This window comes from Garra rufa, chromosome 20, assembly GCF_049309525.1.
Source record: "Garra rufa chromosome 20, GarRuf1.0, whole genome shotgun sequence".
Classification (NCBI taxonomy): domain Eukaryota; kingdom Metazoa; phylum Chordata; class Actinopteri; order Cypriniformes; family Cyprinidae; genus Garra; species Garra rufa.
Window position 1 is genome coordinate 1864807 of NC_133380.1, and position 17041 is coordinate 1881847.

General features: G+C 29.8%; 1 protein-coding gene across 1 annotated transcript; it reads right to left on the minus strand.

Moving 5' to 3' along the window:
- Window positions 1-229: 229 nt before the first annotated feature.
- On the minus strand, window positions 230-16517 carry LOC141293830 (uncharacterized). Its single transcript, XM_073825898.1, has 10 exons — window positions 16399-16517; window positions 12373-12630; window positions 12196-12276; window positions 9573-10650; window positions 5441-5975; window positions 4215-4424; window positions 4067-4133; window positions 3860-3981; window positions 2373-2524; window positions 230-932 (listed from the first exon to the last, which is right to left on the minus strand). The coding sequence occupies exons 1-10, from the start codon at window positions 16483-16485 to the stop codon at window positions 838-840; spliced, it is 2685 nt and encodes an 894-aa protein (XP_073681999.1). The 5' UTR covers window positions 16486-16517; the 3' UTR covers window positions 230-837.
- Between the last annotated feature and the right edge of the window lie 524 nt (window positions 16518-17041).

Genomic DNA, 17041 nt, shown 5'->3' on the forward strand with positions numbered 1-17041 from the left:
ATTTGCTTTGTTTTTCCTGTTTTTTTCCCCCATAAATTAAATATTATATATATATATATGAATGTAATTTATTATTTAATTTAATATTTTTTAAATCATTATATTTAATACAATAAATTTATTTTATTCATTTATTTTTTCACATTTCAATGCAAAATTGTAAAAAACAATAAATATATATTATTGAATATATGTGTGTTCTGAGTTTGGTGGAAAGAATAGACGTTATTTATTAGTACATGAACATTTTTATTCAAGTAAAGCATCGTCATTCCAACTTAAAAAAAGGGAAAACATTGTTTTTTTTTTTGGTATCACTTCAAAAAAACTCATATATATACTGTATGAGACTCACCATTCAAAAGAGCTTAAATTTCTTTCAAAATGATTATTTCATCTCTTAATGCCATTCCATTTTTATGTACAACATTTTTCATGAGCAAAAGTACTTAAACAGAAGTTTTAACTGTCAAGTAAAAAAGAGCTGAAAGCAAAGTCAGTTAAGTGAAGTGCAAATGACCCTGCTGAAATAAAACAGCAATTCCAGGTCAAAGTCAAGCCAAGCTCTTTGGGCAACATGCGTTGGGCATGTGATTCTCAGACTTCCAATGTAAGTGCATGATATCAGATGCTGTTAAAAGAGCTTAACTTGTACCTAACCCAGAATATTGCTTTGAACCAGTGTCAACCAGCTTGAATTGTAGACAGCCAATGCCAACATCTATATTGTTCATTTAAGCTGGTCACTGGTGAAATGGGTTTGTTTCAGCAGGGTTACGAGTGCTCTGAGGTAAAGTTGAGTCTCTGATCCATGAACATCTTCCATCTTCTGTGCTGCTACCTCTTCATTCTCTGAGCCTGTTTCAGTAGCGTGTCGAAGTCGAACGATTCGCATCGACTCTTGGCTGTTGGACCGGTGTCCCGGCTGGAGTCTAAATGACAAGAAATCAGAAATAAGGCAAAACCAAAACATCTATATTTTTTATGGTGCATTACACTGTAATTTTTCTGATAAATAATATCTTTGCTATGAAAAAAATAATAATTTAGTGATTATATATCCAAAAATGTTGTTGTTCTATATCAGTATGGCTATTAAATAACAATTAATATTATTATTATTATTATTATTATTACTACAAAATAAAAAACAAATGACTAAAAAAAATATTGTAAAAAAAAAAAAAATTGTAATATTTGACAGTAAAAAAGAAAAAAAAAGTATTTAAGGTATTTAAGAGAAATAATCTAATTTTATTTTACATTACAAAAAAAAAAAGACTTATTTATGGCTGTTTTTTTTGTCATTTTCAAATGTTAAAGCATTGATTATTACTACTAAATTTAAAAAATATGTTTTCCTTTTATATATATTTTAAATATATATATATATATATATATATATATATATATATATATATATATATATATATATATATATATATATTTTATAAATTAAACCAAACAAACATTTAAATATATATTTTTACTTCTAAATTATTTTTAATAAAATGTCTTTTTTTACACTTCAATGCAAAAAAGTTAAATTATTATTGAAGATATGCTTTAATAGCATGTTTTTTAAATAAATTAAACAAATGAAAATATATATTTTTAACTAATAAATTATTTTTAATAAAATGTATTTTTTTTTTACATTTTACAAAAATGTTAAAAAATATAAATTACTATTGAAGATAATAATAAAAAAAGGTAAAACTTTAAGAAAAATCGAATAATTGTATTTTATGTAAACTGTAAAATCACATTATTATTATTATTTATGGCCGTTTTATTTTCTTAATTTTTCAAACGTTTAACCACTGATTATTATTACCACTACATTTAAATATTATAATAATTTTATTGATTTTTATATTGTAATAATAAAAAAATAAAAGTATTCTTAATTTCTTTATTTTAAAACATTAAACCATAGATTATTACTACCACTATTACTACTAAAAACATAAAAATTACCAAATAAAAACTAAAAATAAGAAATATCACTATTGTAATATTTTACTGTAAAAAAAAAAATGTATTGAAGAAAAATTACATTATTATTTATGGCCGTATTACTGTACCGTATTACATATTTATATATTACTGCTACTTAATTTTTGTATTTTTACATTGTAATAATAAAAATTATACAAAAATAAATGTATTTTAGAAAAATATTGTAATAATAATTATTTCATTTTTTATTATATTATATTTACACAACTGTGAAAACGCAGCACACATGTCGTCTGTTATGCTTGACAGACAATGTAAAAATGTATTTTTCCTCATTTCAGCTAAAAACTCCAGCACTACGGAGTAAGTATATATGCAATATGAAATGAGAAATGGTTTAGAAGACCAACCTAAATCTGCATAGTTGGATTTGCAAAACTGTCGTCTGCCGCCAAAGCAAATGTCAAAGGGAAGCTCGTCTGGACGCCTCAGTTTACCGCCGTTCTCAATGGCAGCGTAAGCGTCGTCTGTGTTGTAATACGTGACGAATCCGTAATTGTCTCTGTAAGGACACAGAAAATATATTAGCTCATTTCATTTCATTTCTGCTAGTGATGCACCAAATTAAATTAGCTGAAAACTGAAGTTTACCAATCAATTAATCAAATTTATTCAATCAACATGCAAATAAAATATGAGGTGTAAATATTTAATAAATATTAATTATTAACAATTGCAATATTAATATCTTCGTTTTAAGATGTTAAACCATAGATTATTACTATTACTACTACTAAAAACAAAATTACCAAAAAAAAAAGATGTATCGCAATTGTAATATGTCACTGAAATAGTGACAGTATTTAAGAAAAATTATTATTTTACACTACAACTGTAAAATTACATTAATATTAATATATAAATAAATATTAATATTTATGGATGTCTTAATTTTGTTTTTTAAAATGTTAAACCATCAAATATTAATATTATTCATTTATTACTATTATTATCATCTTAATTTCTTCATTTTAAGACGTTAAACCATAGATTATTACTACCACTTTTTTTATTACTACTACTACTACTACTAAAAACACAATTACCAAATAAAAACAAAAAAATAAGAAATAATCATAATTGTAATGTCACTGTAAAATAATTTTAAAAATCAGTATTTAAGTCTTTTTTTTACACTACAACTATAAAATTACAATAATATTTATGAATGTCTTTATTTCTTCATTTTAAAATGTTAAACTATCAAATATTACTATATATATCTGATAGTATATATCCATACACACAAAATCTTTTTTTACTTAATTTTTAATAAAATGTTTTTTTTTTTACATTTTAATGCAAAAATGTTAAAAAATAAAAATTACTATTGACAATATGCTTCAATAGCACGTTTAAATGTAAACATTTTTTTAACTTCTAAATTATTTTTAATAAAATGTATTTTTTGTTAATATTTAATTAATTTCATGAATTAATAATTTAATTAATAATTTCATTATTTTAACTACTACTAAAAAAACTAATTACTACAAAACTAAATAAAAAATATTAGTACAGTAATATCAGTGAAATAAAAGTATTTAAGAAAAAAAAATGTATACAATATTATTTATGGCTGTTTTATTTTCTTAATTTTCAAACGTTAAACCATTTATTATTACAATTTGCTATTATAAAATAATTTTATTTTAAAAATTAAAATTACAATATTAGTATTTATACCACCAATTATTATTACAGTTATTACTACTACTAAATAAAAACCAAACAAAATTAAAAAATAATAATATTTACATTGTAATTTTTCACTTTAAAATAAATTGAGTATTTAAGAAAAAAATATAATTTGATTTGATTTGCTGATAAGACTCACCCTTGACTCCTGAGATGAACTGTGCAATCCTCCACCTTCCCGAAGAGTGAGAATCGATCTTTGAGGTCCGACGGCAACATGCTTCCACGGATTCCTCCCACATAAACCACCCTCCGCTCCTCCTGAGGATCGAACCCATCATCAGACATCAATAATCACCAACACAAACCGCCCACTTTAATAAGAGCCACTCGTTTGTAGACTTACGATGGCTTTCTGCTGGCGGAGTTTACGAGCCTCTTCATGCCGGCGGTTCAGCTCCTTTTCTCTACGACTGAGAACAACGACTGATTTAGACTCACAATCCACAATCTACAGAAGAAGAATCTGTCTCTACTGCTGCGCTCATACTGACCTCTTCCACCTGCTGTGTGACTCTCTCCAGTCTGGCTCAGGCGAGCGCGAACCCGAACGGGAGCGGCGTAACGATCTGGATCGTGATCTGGTTTGCGATCTGGATCGTGATCTGGAGCAGCGGCGTCCGCGTTTGCGAGGAGGAGAACGAGAAGATGAACGCGAACTGGAGCGAGAGGAACTACTGCTTCCAGAATGCCTGGACCTGTAGCTGAAAATCACAGACAACTGTTAAATAATTATTGGACAGTTTGAACTGATTATTATTCAAAAATACTACGTCAATGAATCAATTTAAAACTTTGATTCAATAATTCGATTTAATCATTACTCAGATGTTCACAGAACTTTTATTTACTTAATACTACTACTACTACTACTACTAATAATAATAAAAGTCTATATTTGTTAAAAAAAAAAGTATATGATTTAAAAAAAAAATATTTGACTCAATTATTAATTATTAAAATCAGTAACCTTTTAAAATATTAAATTATACATTTAAATTATTTTCCACGTTTTAGAAAATAACATGAATTTATTTTACACTATAACTGACAAATCACAATATTAATATTTATTGCTGTCCTTATTTCTTAATTTTAAAACGATAAATTATTAATTACTATTACTATGTTCACAGTACTTTTTTATTTAATAATAATAGTAATGTATAATTATTACAATAAATATTTATTATTTGTATAAATTGTATATTATTAATAATTAAGTACTAAAACAAAGAACTTTAACATTTAATAACTGTTTTTATAATTAAGTTTTCTGTCAATGAATCAATTCAGAACTATATATATATATATATATAAGCTGTTAATTGTTACAAGGATAAATATAAATTAGCTCTGATTTAATTATTTGATTGCACCATTAGTCAAATAATTAATATTAAATAATTATTTATTTGATTACATTTTTTAATAAGTAGCCTATTCATCATATCATTTTTAATTATATACACATTTCTAATTAATATTTACTTATAAATATATATTTAAATAGTACATAAATATATACATATAAAATGAATAATATAAAAAAAAAATCAGCAGGAAAATGCTTATTATTATATCGATGCATATAAATCAGTCATTAAATATCAATTTTGTGCATTTATTATTATGTATTAAAATTACATTTTCATATAATTATATACTATGTTTTAACTACATTTTTTACTGTATTTTTGTGTCAACAGCTTCCAGTTACCTTTTTCTGGGTGGTGAACGAGAAGATGATGAAGATGACGAAGAACATGATGAGCAAGACCTCGAGCTGGAGCGCCGGTATCCTCCATCGTAACCCCGCCTCTTCACTCTTCCACGGCCCAATGGGCTCGGAGAGCGGGAGGAGAAGCACAAACCCTGCCTCTTCAGAGACTCCGCCTCCTCAAACGCCTCCATCCTGCAGGGGGAGCTGTCAGGAGACAGCAGCACCGAATCGGACAGACGCGGCGTCTCAGACAACGTCCTGTACTCGCAACGTGAGTTTGTGTGCACTAAAGATGTCTTGCTGCCCTGAATCCCGCAGTAGTCGTGGTCCAGGAACGCATGAGCGGGATTCAGCGCAGGAGTGAAGGTGGGAAGTGAAGGTTTTGAATGAGTTTTGCTGTGCGGCAGTGGACGAGGTTCGATAATCTGAATGGTTTTGTTGGGCGACAGCTTGATGGATTCATGTTTCGTCCCTTTGATCGACGCCAGGGGTCTCCAGATCTGATGTGGAGGTGTTGCGGGTGGAGTTAGACCTGGGAAAAATACAATAATAATCACCAAACTAGTCAACAGCCAACAGCATCTGTTGATAGTTTCATAGTTTAAGCTTAGACCACTAACTTTGATATAAACTCAAATATTATTTCATTTATGATGATTACTAAAAAATGTGGTAAGAGAAAGACCATGAGGGGTTAATACTTTAAATTAATTTTTACATTTTCCAATTTCATTTTCAGCTAAAGTTTTAGTATTTATTTTTTTGTGTGTAATTTAGTTCTAATTTAGTTTCTATTATAGTTTTAATATATTTTTAAGAATATTGTGATTAGTCATTTATTTGTTTATTATTGTCTGTTTAAATCTTTTTATTTTATTTTATTTTTTTATAAAATTATAATTATTTTAGCTACAGTTTTAATATTTTGTTTTCGTCTTTTCTTTATTAGTTTTTAAATTGTTTATTGGTTCTATTTTTTTGTTTATAATATAGTTTTTATAAATATTTTTAAATTTTTGTTTTCAATTTTTTTTAAATTTGAATTTTAGTTAAAGTTTTAAGAATCTTGTGATTTTTGTCATTTATTATTTTTTATGCCTGTTTAAAAATATATTTTAAATTCATGTTTTGTATTTTCATTTTGATTTCAGATAAGGTTTTCAAGTTTTCATATTTGTTTTTATATTTTCCATTTTTATTTTAGGTAAAGTTTTAGTTATTTAGTTTTAGCCATTTTTTTTTTTAATTAGTTTTTTATTTTTATTTTATTTTAGTTTTTTATAAATATTTTACAGTTTTTGTATTTGTTTTCATTTTAATTTTAAATAATTTTGTTATTTATTAGTTTTTTTTTATTTTTGTCTGTTTAAAATTAAAGTATTTATATATTTATATAAAAAATAAATATAAAAAATGTTATTTTTTATATTTTCCATTTTCGTTTTAATTTCACATAAGGTTTTAGTAATTTAGTTTATTAGTTTTTAGGTTCTTTTGTTGTGTTTTGTAATTTTTATTAGTTTTTTTTGCCTATTATAGTTTTCATAAATACTTTAATTTGTTTTTATATTTTTCATTTTAGCTAAAGTTTTAGTATTTTGTTTTTGTCTCTTTTTTTGTTTTTGTTTTAGTTTAGTTTGTTTTACTCGTATTATAGTTTTTATATATATTCTATTTTCGTTAAAATTTCAGATAAGATTTTAGTAATTTTGTTGCATTGTGTTTTTTGTCGTTTTTTAGCCTATTATAGTTTTCATGAATAGTTTAAATTTCATTGCCATTTTCATTTTAGCTAAAGTTCAGTATTTAGTTGTTGTCATCTGTTTATTAGTTGTGTCTGTCACCTGCAGTGCTGCTGAGGTCCGTCAGACGACAGAGTTGTGACCATCGTTCCTGATGCTCATCCTGGGAAACTTCTGGAACCGTCTGTCCTTCAGAAGCTGAAAAACCAACACAATATGATTGATGAACTAAAGCTGAACGGTAGGGAAGTACAAATATGAACTGGCTTTAGTTTAGAAGTACAGTTGTGATTCTACAGATCTCATTCCTACGAACACACAAACATCATTTGTTTGCCGTTTATGAGCCGATTTCCCAAAGCAATTAAGCCACTAACATACTGTAGGGATGATTATAATAGTCTCAGTGAGAGTTTAATGACATTATAATGATTGTGCTTTGATAACACTGGGATCATGTCCGTCTCTGACTGCATTAAATCTGTGACAATATTGTCTTCTGTCCCGAGACAAACATTCAGACAGAACAATCAGGACAATCGGAAGTAAGTGCAACAGGCGCGATGAACCTTTTATTGAATTCTGTGCTGATAAAGAACACTGTTTTTATCTGAACTGATTTAAATGAGCTGATAGTGTCGATTGAATTACACAATCGTGAATCATAAACATCATTTACCTTGAGTCTCAAACTGCTCCAAAAGGCTGGTCAGATCAGTGGCTTCAATTCCTGGAAAACACGCATACAACATAAAACACCTTTAAAACGGTTTCACTGAAATACTACTGTAGTTTTTATGAATATTTTAAATATTTTTTTCTATTTTCATTTTAATTTCAGATAAAGTTTTAGTAATGTTTTTTTTTTGTGCATTTGTCATTTTTGTTAATTTTTTTATTTTTGCCTATTTAGTTTCTATTATATTTTTCATTAACATTTAACATCGTATTTATTTGTTTTTAAAGTTTTAGTATTTTGTTTTTGTCCTTTATAATTTTTGTTTCATTTTGTTCTTATTTAGTTTCTACTAGTTTAATAAATATTTAAACATTATTTTTGTTTTCATTTTAAATTGTTAATGGTCATTTTGTCATTTTAGTTTTTTTTTTAATTTAAATTTTAGCTAAAGTTTTACTATTTTGTTTTTGTCTTTAAAAAAAGTTTTTCATTTTACTTTTGTTTAATTCAGTTTATATTAGTTTTTATAAAAATACATATTTTTTGTTTTTATTTAGTTCTCATTTAGTTTGTATTAGTTTTTATAAATATTTTGTTTTTGTATTTTTTCCATTTTAATTTGGTAATGTTTTAAGAATTTTGTAATTGTATATTTTTATTTTTCTCTTTTAAAATTCATTTAAAATATATTTTACATTATATTTTCCATTTTCATATTAATTTCAGATAGTTTTAGTAATTTTATTGTGTTGTGTAATTTTTTTTATCTCGTTTTAGCTAAAGTTTTAGTATTTTGTTTTTGTCTTTTAAAAAATATATATTTTTTTGTTTAGTTTATATTATAGTTTTTATAAAAAAAATGTTTTTATCTTAATTTTTGTTCGTTTTAAGAATTTTGTAATTTTTTTTCTATTCTTTTTCTATTTATTAGTTTTTACTTTGGTCTGTTTAGAATTATTTTTTTTCTATTTTCATTTTAATTTCAGATAAAGTTTTAATTTTTTTTGTCCATTTTATTTGTTTTTTTCTTTTTAGTTTCTATTAGTTTTCATTAATACAATTTTACAATAATTTATTCTTATATTTTCCATTTTTAATCTTAGATATTTTTAGTCTTTTTATTTATATTAGTTTTTTATTTTTGATTAATTTAGTTCTTATGTAGTTTCTATTATAGTTTTTATAAACATTTAAATCATTTTTATTTGTTTTCATTTAAATTTTAGTTAAAGTTTTAAGAATCGTATCATTTATTAGTTTATCTGTTTAAAATTTTACATTTATATTTTCCATTTTCTTTTTAATTGTTAGTTGTGTGTTTGTCATTTTTATTAGTCGTTTTATCTATCTAGTTTCTAATTGGCTTATATTTTGGTTTCTCTAAATATTTTAAATGTGTCTTTGTTTTTATATTTTCAGTTTATTTTCATTTTAATCTTAGACAAAAAAACAAACATAAAATGACTAACTTTAACTATTTAGTTTTTAATAATTTAAATTTCAGTTTTGGTTATTTAAGTACATTAAGATAAACAAAATGAAAATGAGAAATGTTGCCCTGGCATCTTGTATTTCAGTTAATGTTTTTGTTTCAAGTAACCAAACGTTTTTGTATGTTTTAGTTTACGAAAACAACCCTGCTTTGGAATTATTTTAATTGAAGAGCCAATTAATTTGTCTCTAAACATGGCTATATCTTTATTCTCACCGATTTCTTCACACGTCGTCTGGTTTTGCTGTCCAGCGTTGTGTTTTTCTGTGACAGCGGTGGGCATGGGTTCAGACGGCTGTCTCGTTTCAACTGAAGGCTTTGGTCCGGCTCTCGTTGGTGAACCTGGAGCTGAAGTTTGGGATCTGACGCTTTCAGAGCCGGAGGCAGATGTCACTGGCACGACCTCAGAGACTCCAACCTCTTCACAAGAAACACAAACATCTGCTTTCGAGTCTGAACTGAGCGCTTCTTGGCTCTGGGCTGCGTTCCTGTGCTGCGTGGGTTTCAAGGGCACTAAAACCGGGTTTGGAGGGTCAACGCAAAGATCCACAGCCTTTCTGACGTCCTTCCGAGAGGGACGTGAGATTTCCTGCGACTGAGATGTTTTCACTTTAACAGCTGGTAATATCTCACCAGACGGTGCGAACAAATCCGGCAGGATTGGCGGAAGCTTCGTGGGAAGTTGGGGAAGCGAAGGCCATTTGGTTCGATAATCCATCCGCTTCTCCTCCAGAGGTTGTTTCTTCTGTCTGAGGAGACGATACTGGTCTAGACTAAGCGGTTTGGGCTTTTGAGGGGAAGTGATGTCAGTTTTTGAGGATATGTATTCAGAAATCTGCTCTGAATCAGATTCTTCATCATCAGGTGGAATCTCATGAACTGAGATTAAATTTAAAGCAAAAGTCACCGTTTTCTTCAGCCGTCCTGCTATGCTGGTTTTGACTAAAGCGCTGCGCTGAGGTGTCGTCTTATTTTCTGCTCCGCATCCTGATTGGTCCAGAATGTTGTCTTCCTGTTCCTCGTAACCTTCTACATCAACAAACTCCTCCTCTTCCTCCTGCACAGACACGCGTGTGTCTTTCTCCTGGTCTGTCCGGATGCAGTACGGATGCATGTGTCTCACTAAATCTGCGAGTAATTCGTATCCGTCCTGCGGGAATATCGGGTCGGATTCGATCCGGAAGGTTCTCACGGAGCGGCTCTTCTTCTCATCGCCGTTTCGCTGTGAAATCTCACTCGGTTGGGTCCCCAAATGGCGACGTGGTCTCAATTGTCTGTCTGACATCACAACCTCCTGTAGAAAACCACAAAACACTGAGACACAGCTAGAGTTGTTTTTGCCGATTAATTGGTGCTATCTTTGTTTTGAAACTGTGGTTATTGAGAAAAGTCTGCGCAAATATTTTTTTTTTGTATTTTAGTTTGTTTCTATTAACTTTTATTTTGTTTTAAGTAACACAAATGTGTTTTTCAATGGTTTTAGTTTTAGTTAATTATAACAACCCTGCTTTGAAAGCATTTTAATTGAATATAAATGTTAAATAAAATAATTATTTTTTGGCTTCATTCTTGAAATATTTGGTCTTTATTCTCGTAATATTTCGACTTTATTCTCTAAATATTTCGACTTCAATCTCATAATATTTCGACTTTATTCTCTAAATATTTCGAATTTATTCTCGTAATATTTCGGCTTTATTTTTGTAATATTTGGTCTTTATTCTCGTAATATTTCGACTTTATTTTTGTAATATTTCAGCTTTATTGTCAAAATATTTTGGCTTTATTCTCCAAATATTTCGACTTCAGTCTCTAAATATTTTGGCTTTATTCTCGTATTATTTCGTCTTTATTCTTGTAATATTTCAGCTTTATTGTCTAAATATTTTGACTTTATTCTCGTAATATTTCGACTTCAATCTCATAATATTTTGGCTTTATTCTCTAAATATGTCTGTTTTATTCTCGTAATATTTTAACTTCAATCTTGTAATATTTCCACTTTATTCTTGTAATATTTCCACTTTATTCTCGTAATATTTCCGTTTTATTCTCGTTATATTTCAAATCAATCTCATAATATTTTGGCTTTATTCTCTAAATATTTCAGTTTTATTCCCGTAATATTTCCGTTTTATTCTCATAATATTTCTGTTTTATTCTCGTAATATTTTGGCTTTATTCTCGAAACATTTCAGCTTTATTCTCGTAATATTTCGACTTTATTCTCGAAACACTTCCACTTTGCATAATGTATATTATATTTAAATTTTTTCGGCCTTCCCTTGTAAATCAATTTTACATTTCTAATTACATTAAAATTAACTTTTTCTGTTCTTAAACAATCTTTTTGTAGTTATGTGTCTTTTACTATTGAAAACTACATTTAAATAGATTTTTTTCTTTGTTATTTTATTCTCTCTTCCTTTCTTATATATATAATTTCAAGTAATATATTTTGTGACAATACTATAAAAATCATCAATGTGTGACTGAAGCACAACTATTTTATTTGTATTTTTTTTAATTATTAGTGAGTACTGTGAATTTTGTAATAAAGTTCAACACTAATTTTCATCGAAACTTCTGGACGATTAATCTGTCCTCAGACACTTTTTGTAACTTAACTTTGAAAGTCATCGTTATTGGCAAAATCCATTTTGGATTGACCTCTAGGTTCACAACTTGAACAAAATCTGCAGCAACAACACGTCCAACAGTTTGTTTTGCACAGATATCTAGTTTGATTTCAGTCGTGACGCTGTGGAGGAAGAGCCTCGCCCAGTGAGTAACTGTCCGTGAATCAGCTTAATAACGGGACCAACCAAAGGAAACTTACTCTTCCTGACTTAGCTGTTGGTGATTGAGAGGCTTTGGGCCGATCCGGTGGCGACTGGCTCAAATGAAGCAGATTCCTGAGCTGTGATGGAAACACATTTGACAAAGTTAACACCTCATTATTCGGAGACACTAAACCACAACAAAGTGTGCGGTCTTTATGTCCATTTCGACTAACCGTATGGTCTGAATCCCTCTGAGCTGAGAAAATCTCTGAGTCCGGCAGCATGTCGAACGGCGACAGCGTCTCCACATCCACGCTGTCCAACATCTCGGTCAAAGCAGACAGCAGCGACGCATTGCTCTCCACGGTGTCCGTCGGCGTCTTTTCCTGAAAGATGGATAAAATGGATGGATCCAGACTTCCATGAAGAGCATCTGAGATCCGCCCCACATCCAGCTCAAAGACGGAAACATCGTGTTTCCCAAATTCAACCTGTGGATGAAACAAAACACAAAATAATGTTAAGTTCAAATCTCGCAGGATAAACTCTGGCCTCTTTATTCCAGTAAAGTCAAAGCTGTAAAGTCATTATGATAAGGAATTACAACAGTCCTACAATCTGTCAACTCAAGTAATATTGACTGTTACTATAAAGCAGCAATTTACTGAATGTAGTTTGTGAAAAAGGACTTAATATTATTTAAATTATATTTGTCCTTCAAAACACCTTCATACTTCCCATTCTTCCCTTCATACTTCCCTCTCGTAATATTTTGGCTTTATTCTCGTAATATTTCAGATTTATTCACGTAATATTTCGACTTTATTCTCGTGATATTTCAGATTTATTCTCAAATCATGTCCACTTTATTCACGTAATATTTCGACTTTATTCTCGTGATATTTCAGATTTATTCTCAAATCATGTCCACTTTATTCTCGTAATATTTCGGCTTTATTCTCATAATGTTTCGGGTTAATTATTGTAATATTTTGGCTTTATTATTGTAATGTTTCAGGTTAATTATTGTAATATTTCGGCTTTATTCTCGTAATATTTCGGCTTTATTCTTGTAATATTTCGGCTTTATTCTCGTAATATTTCAGATTTATTCTCGTAATATTTTGAATTTATTCTCGTAATGTTTCGGGTTAATTATTGTAATATTTTGGCTTTATTATTGTAATGTTTCAGGTTAATTATTGTAATATTTCGGCTTTATTCTCGTAATATTTCGGCTTTATTCTTGTAATATTTCGGCTTTATTCTCGTAATATTTCAGATTTATTCTCGTAATATTTTGAATTTATTCTCGTAATGTTTCGGGTTAATTATTGTAATATTTTGGCTTTATTATTGTAATGTTTCAGGTTAATTATTGTAATATTTCAGATTTATTCTCGTAATATTTCGGCTTTATTCTCATAATGTTTCGGGTTAATTATTGTAATATTTTGGCTTTATTCTCGTAATATTTCGGATTTATTCTTGTAATGTTTTGACTTTATTCTCGTAATATTTCGACTTTATTCTTGTAATATTTCGGCTTTATTCTCGTAATATTTCAGATTTATTCTCGTAATATTTTGAATTTATTCTCGTAATATTTTGACTTTATTCTCGTAATATTTTGACTTTATTCTCGTGATATTTCAGATTTATTCTCAAATCATGTCCACTTTATCCTCGTAATGTTTCCGCTTTATTCTCGTAATGTTTCCGCTTTATTCTCGTAATGTTTCCGCTTTATCCTCGTAATGTTTCGGCTTTATTCTCGTAATGTTTCGACTTTATCCTCGTAATGTTTCCGCTTTATTCTCGTAATGTTTCGACTTTATCCTCGTAATGTTTCCGCTTTATTCTCGTAATGTTTCGACTTTATCCTCGTAATGTTTCGGCTTTATCCTCGTAATGTTTCCGCTTTATTCTCGTAATGTTTCCGCTTTATTCTCGTAATGTTTCGACTTTATCCTTGTAATGTTTCGGCTTTATTCTCGTAATGTTTCGGCTTTATCCTCGTAATGTTTCGGCTTTATTCTCGTAATGTTTCGGCTTTATTCTCGTAATGTTTCCGCTTTATCCTCGTAATGTTTCCGCTTTATTCTCGTAATGTTTCGGCTTTATCCTCGTAATGTTTCGGCTTTATTCTCGTAATGTTTCGGCTTTATTCTCGTAATGTTTCCGCTTTATTCTCGTAATGTTTCGACTTTATCCTTGTAATGTTTCGGCTTTATTCTCGTAATGTTTCGGCTTTATCCTCGTAATGTTTCGGCTTTATTCTCGTAATGTTTCGGCTTTATTCTCGTAATGTTTCCGCTTTATCCTCGTAATGTTTCCGCTTTATTCTCGTAATGTTTCGGCTTTATCCTCGTAATGTTTCGGCTTTATTCTCGTAATGTTTCGGCTTTATTCTCGTAATGTTTCGGCTTTATCCTCGTAATGTTTCGGCTTTATCCTCGTAATGTTTCGGCTTTATCCTCGTAATGTTTCGGCTTTATCCTCGTAATGTTTCCGCTTTATTCTCGTAATGTTTCGGCTTTATCCTCGTAATGTTTCGGCTTTATCCTCGTAATGTTTCGGCTTTATCCTCGTAATGTTTCGGCTTTATCCTCGTAATGTTTCGGCTTTATTCTCGTAATGTTTCGGCTTTATTCTCGTAATGTTTCGGCTTTATCCTCGTAATGTTTCGGCTTTATCCTCGTAATGTTTCGGCTTTATCCTCGTAATGTTTCGGCTTTATCCTCGTAATGTTTCCGCTTTATTCTCGTAATGTTTCGACTTTATCCTCGTAATGTTTCCGCTTTATTCTCGTAATGTTTCGACTTTATCCTCGTAATGTTTCGGCTTTATCCTCGTAATGTTTCCGCTTTATTCTCGTAATGTTTCCGCTTTATTCTCGTAATGTTTCGACTTTTCTCGTAATGTTTCGGCTTTATAATTGTAATATTTTGGCTTTATTCTCATAATGTTTCGGGTTTATTCTCGTAATATTTCGGCTTTAATATTTACATTTTAAGGTTTTAATAAAATGCGCAAGTGAAGTGAATAGTAAAGTCTTTTTTGATTTTATTAGAGAGAGGGGTTTGGTGAATAGATTGTAAAACGCTGTTCTACGCTCCGGAGCAGAAGGTGGCGCTAATGCACCTATTTACTTTGGTTGCCAGCCGCCTTTAAAAACCAAGAAGAAAATGCTAAAACATGCCATCTATCCATTTATCCATCCATCTGTATTGCCTTCAAAACATTCAACCTTAAAAACTACTTTAAACTTCAATCTTTTTTGGACTTAAAACTATAACATTTCTACAATTTCTAAAACTTGGTCACACTTTCTGATCAGGCTTTTTCAAGCCAACTTAAAGTTTGTCTTGACAAACTTTATCTAGTTTATGTTATTCCCTGTTGGAACTTAAATTTAATAAATAAGAAAGAAAAATGTAATTTTTAAATCTGCACAATAAAAAATGTTGAAGTTCAAGTTCAGTAGTACAATACCTCTAAATTTACATGCACTGGACTAAAGAACAAACTCAGCAAAACTCTCAATTTGATTTATATGGAGTCTTAAGTGTGAAAAAGAAACTAAATGATTATTGCTTGATTCGGATTGAATCTTGATCTGAAAGTTAACAGAATCAGAATTCTTGATTGTGTGAGACACGTCAGCGTCATTTGAGCTGCACACGTAACGTTAGATAAGAAGCGTGAGCGTTATCTTGACAGTAAAGATAAGCTTAGCTTATAATTTATCATTAATTTATGCATTTAAATATGAACGCAAGCGGAAACGATCGTTTAAAAGACGCGTTTCATTCATTCATTTAATGGCGTTTCATAGTAATCGGGTAACTGTTACAGAAGCTGTCCAACAAACACACAGTGATATTCCTTATTATTATGAATTGACAGAATATTTTATTTTTGATGCGGAGTTACATTTATACGTCACATTCCTATACCAAACCGCATTAATGCCGGTGTACGATCATTTAAACCAATGACAACATTAAACTGCTATTCAGGAACCTCCTTTAGACACTTAAACGACATCGATCGACAAACCAAACCACATTTGAGTCGTTAACGAGTTCTCAATAGCTTATTCTGGACATTTATAACGCACGTATAACTTCACATCCGCCTCGAGCACGCGCTGACGTCCACGTGTTCACATGCAGAGCGTCTTTTCTACACATGATCCTCGTCACAGCGTCTTTATATAAACACCTGCAGGTATATAACACAAACGTTTATAAGACCTGAGAGTCCTGGTGCGCCCGTGCTGCTGTATGCTCCGTAAAATCACACTTTAAATCCTTCAGTTTTACACCATGCGGCGCCGCCATTTTGATTTGAAGAGCAGAGCTGCACACGAGGCGCCGGCTGAGTCACGTGACACGGAGGTTCCCGGGAAAATGACAGCTCTGTTTGAATACGTTTCAAAGAACGTAACTGCAGTTGCTAGGCAACAACTTTCAACGGTTCTGCATTGGCCTCATCATTTCACCTCAGATTTGTTTTACACTTTAAATTACGATTATTCTTTATATTTTATTTTATTTTTATCGTTAGGATGACGGAATAGAGTGGCATCTAGTGGTCGGTTTTGTCAGGTAGGGCAGGCCTTTGTCAATAACGATTATTTCTGTATCAAGATTTTGAGAAGAATTACCAGAAGATAGTAAAAATTGAGACAATTTATAGAAACTACATCTATCCATTGAGCAGTGTTATTTTCGGTAAATAAAACTAAAAACGCAACGTTTTAATAGGCCTACTTAAAATAAACCGACTGAAATTAAATAAATTTAACTTAAAATAAATGTAACTTTAAAAAAAAAAAGTCTAAAAAAAACATTTGAAGTACTAAAACATCTAAGCTAAAAATTAAAGCTAAAATTG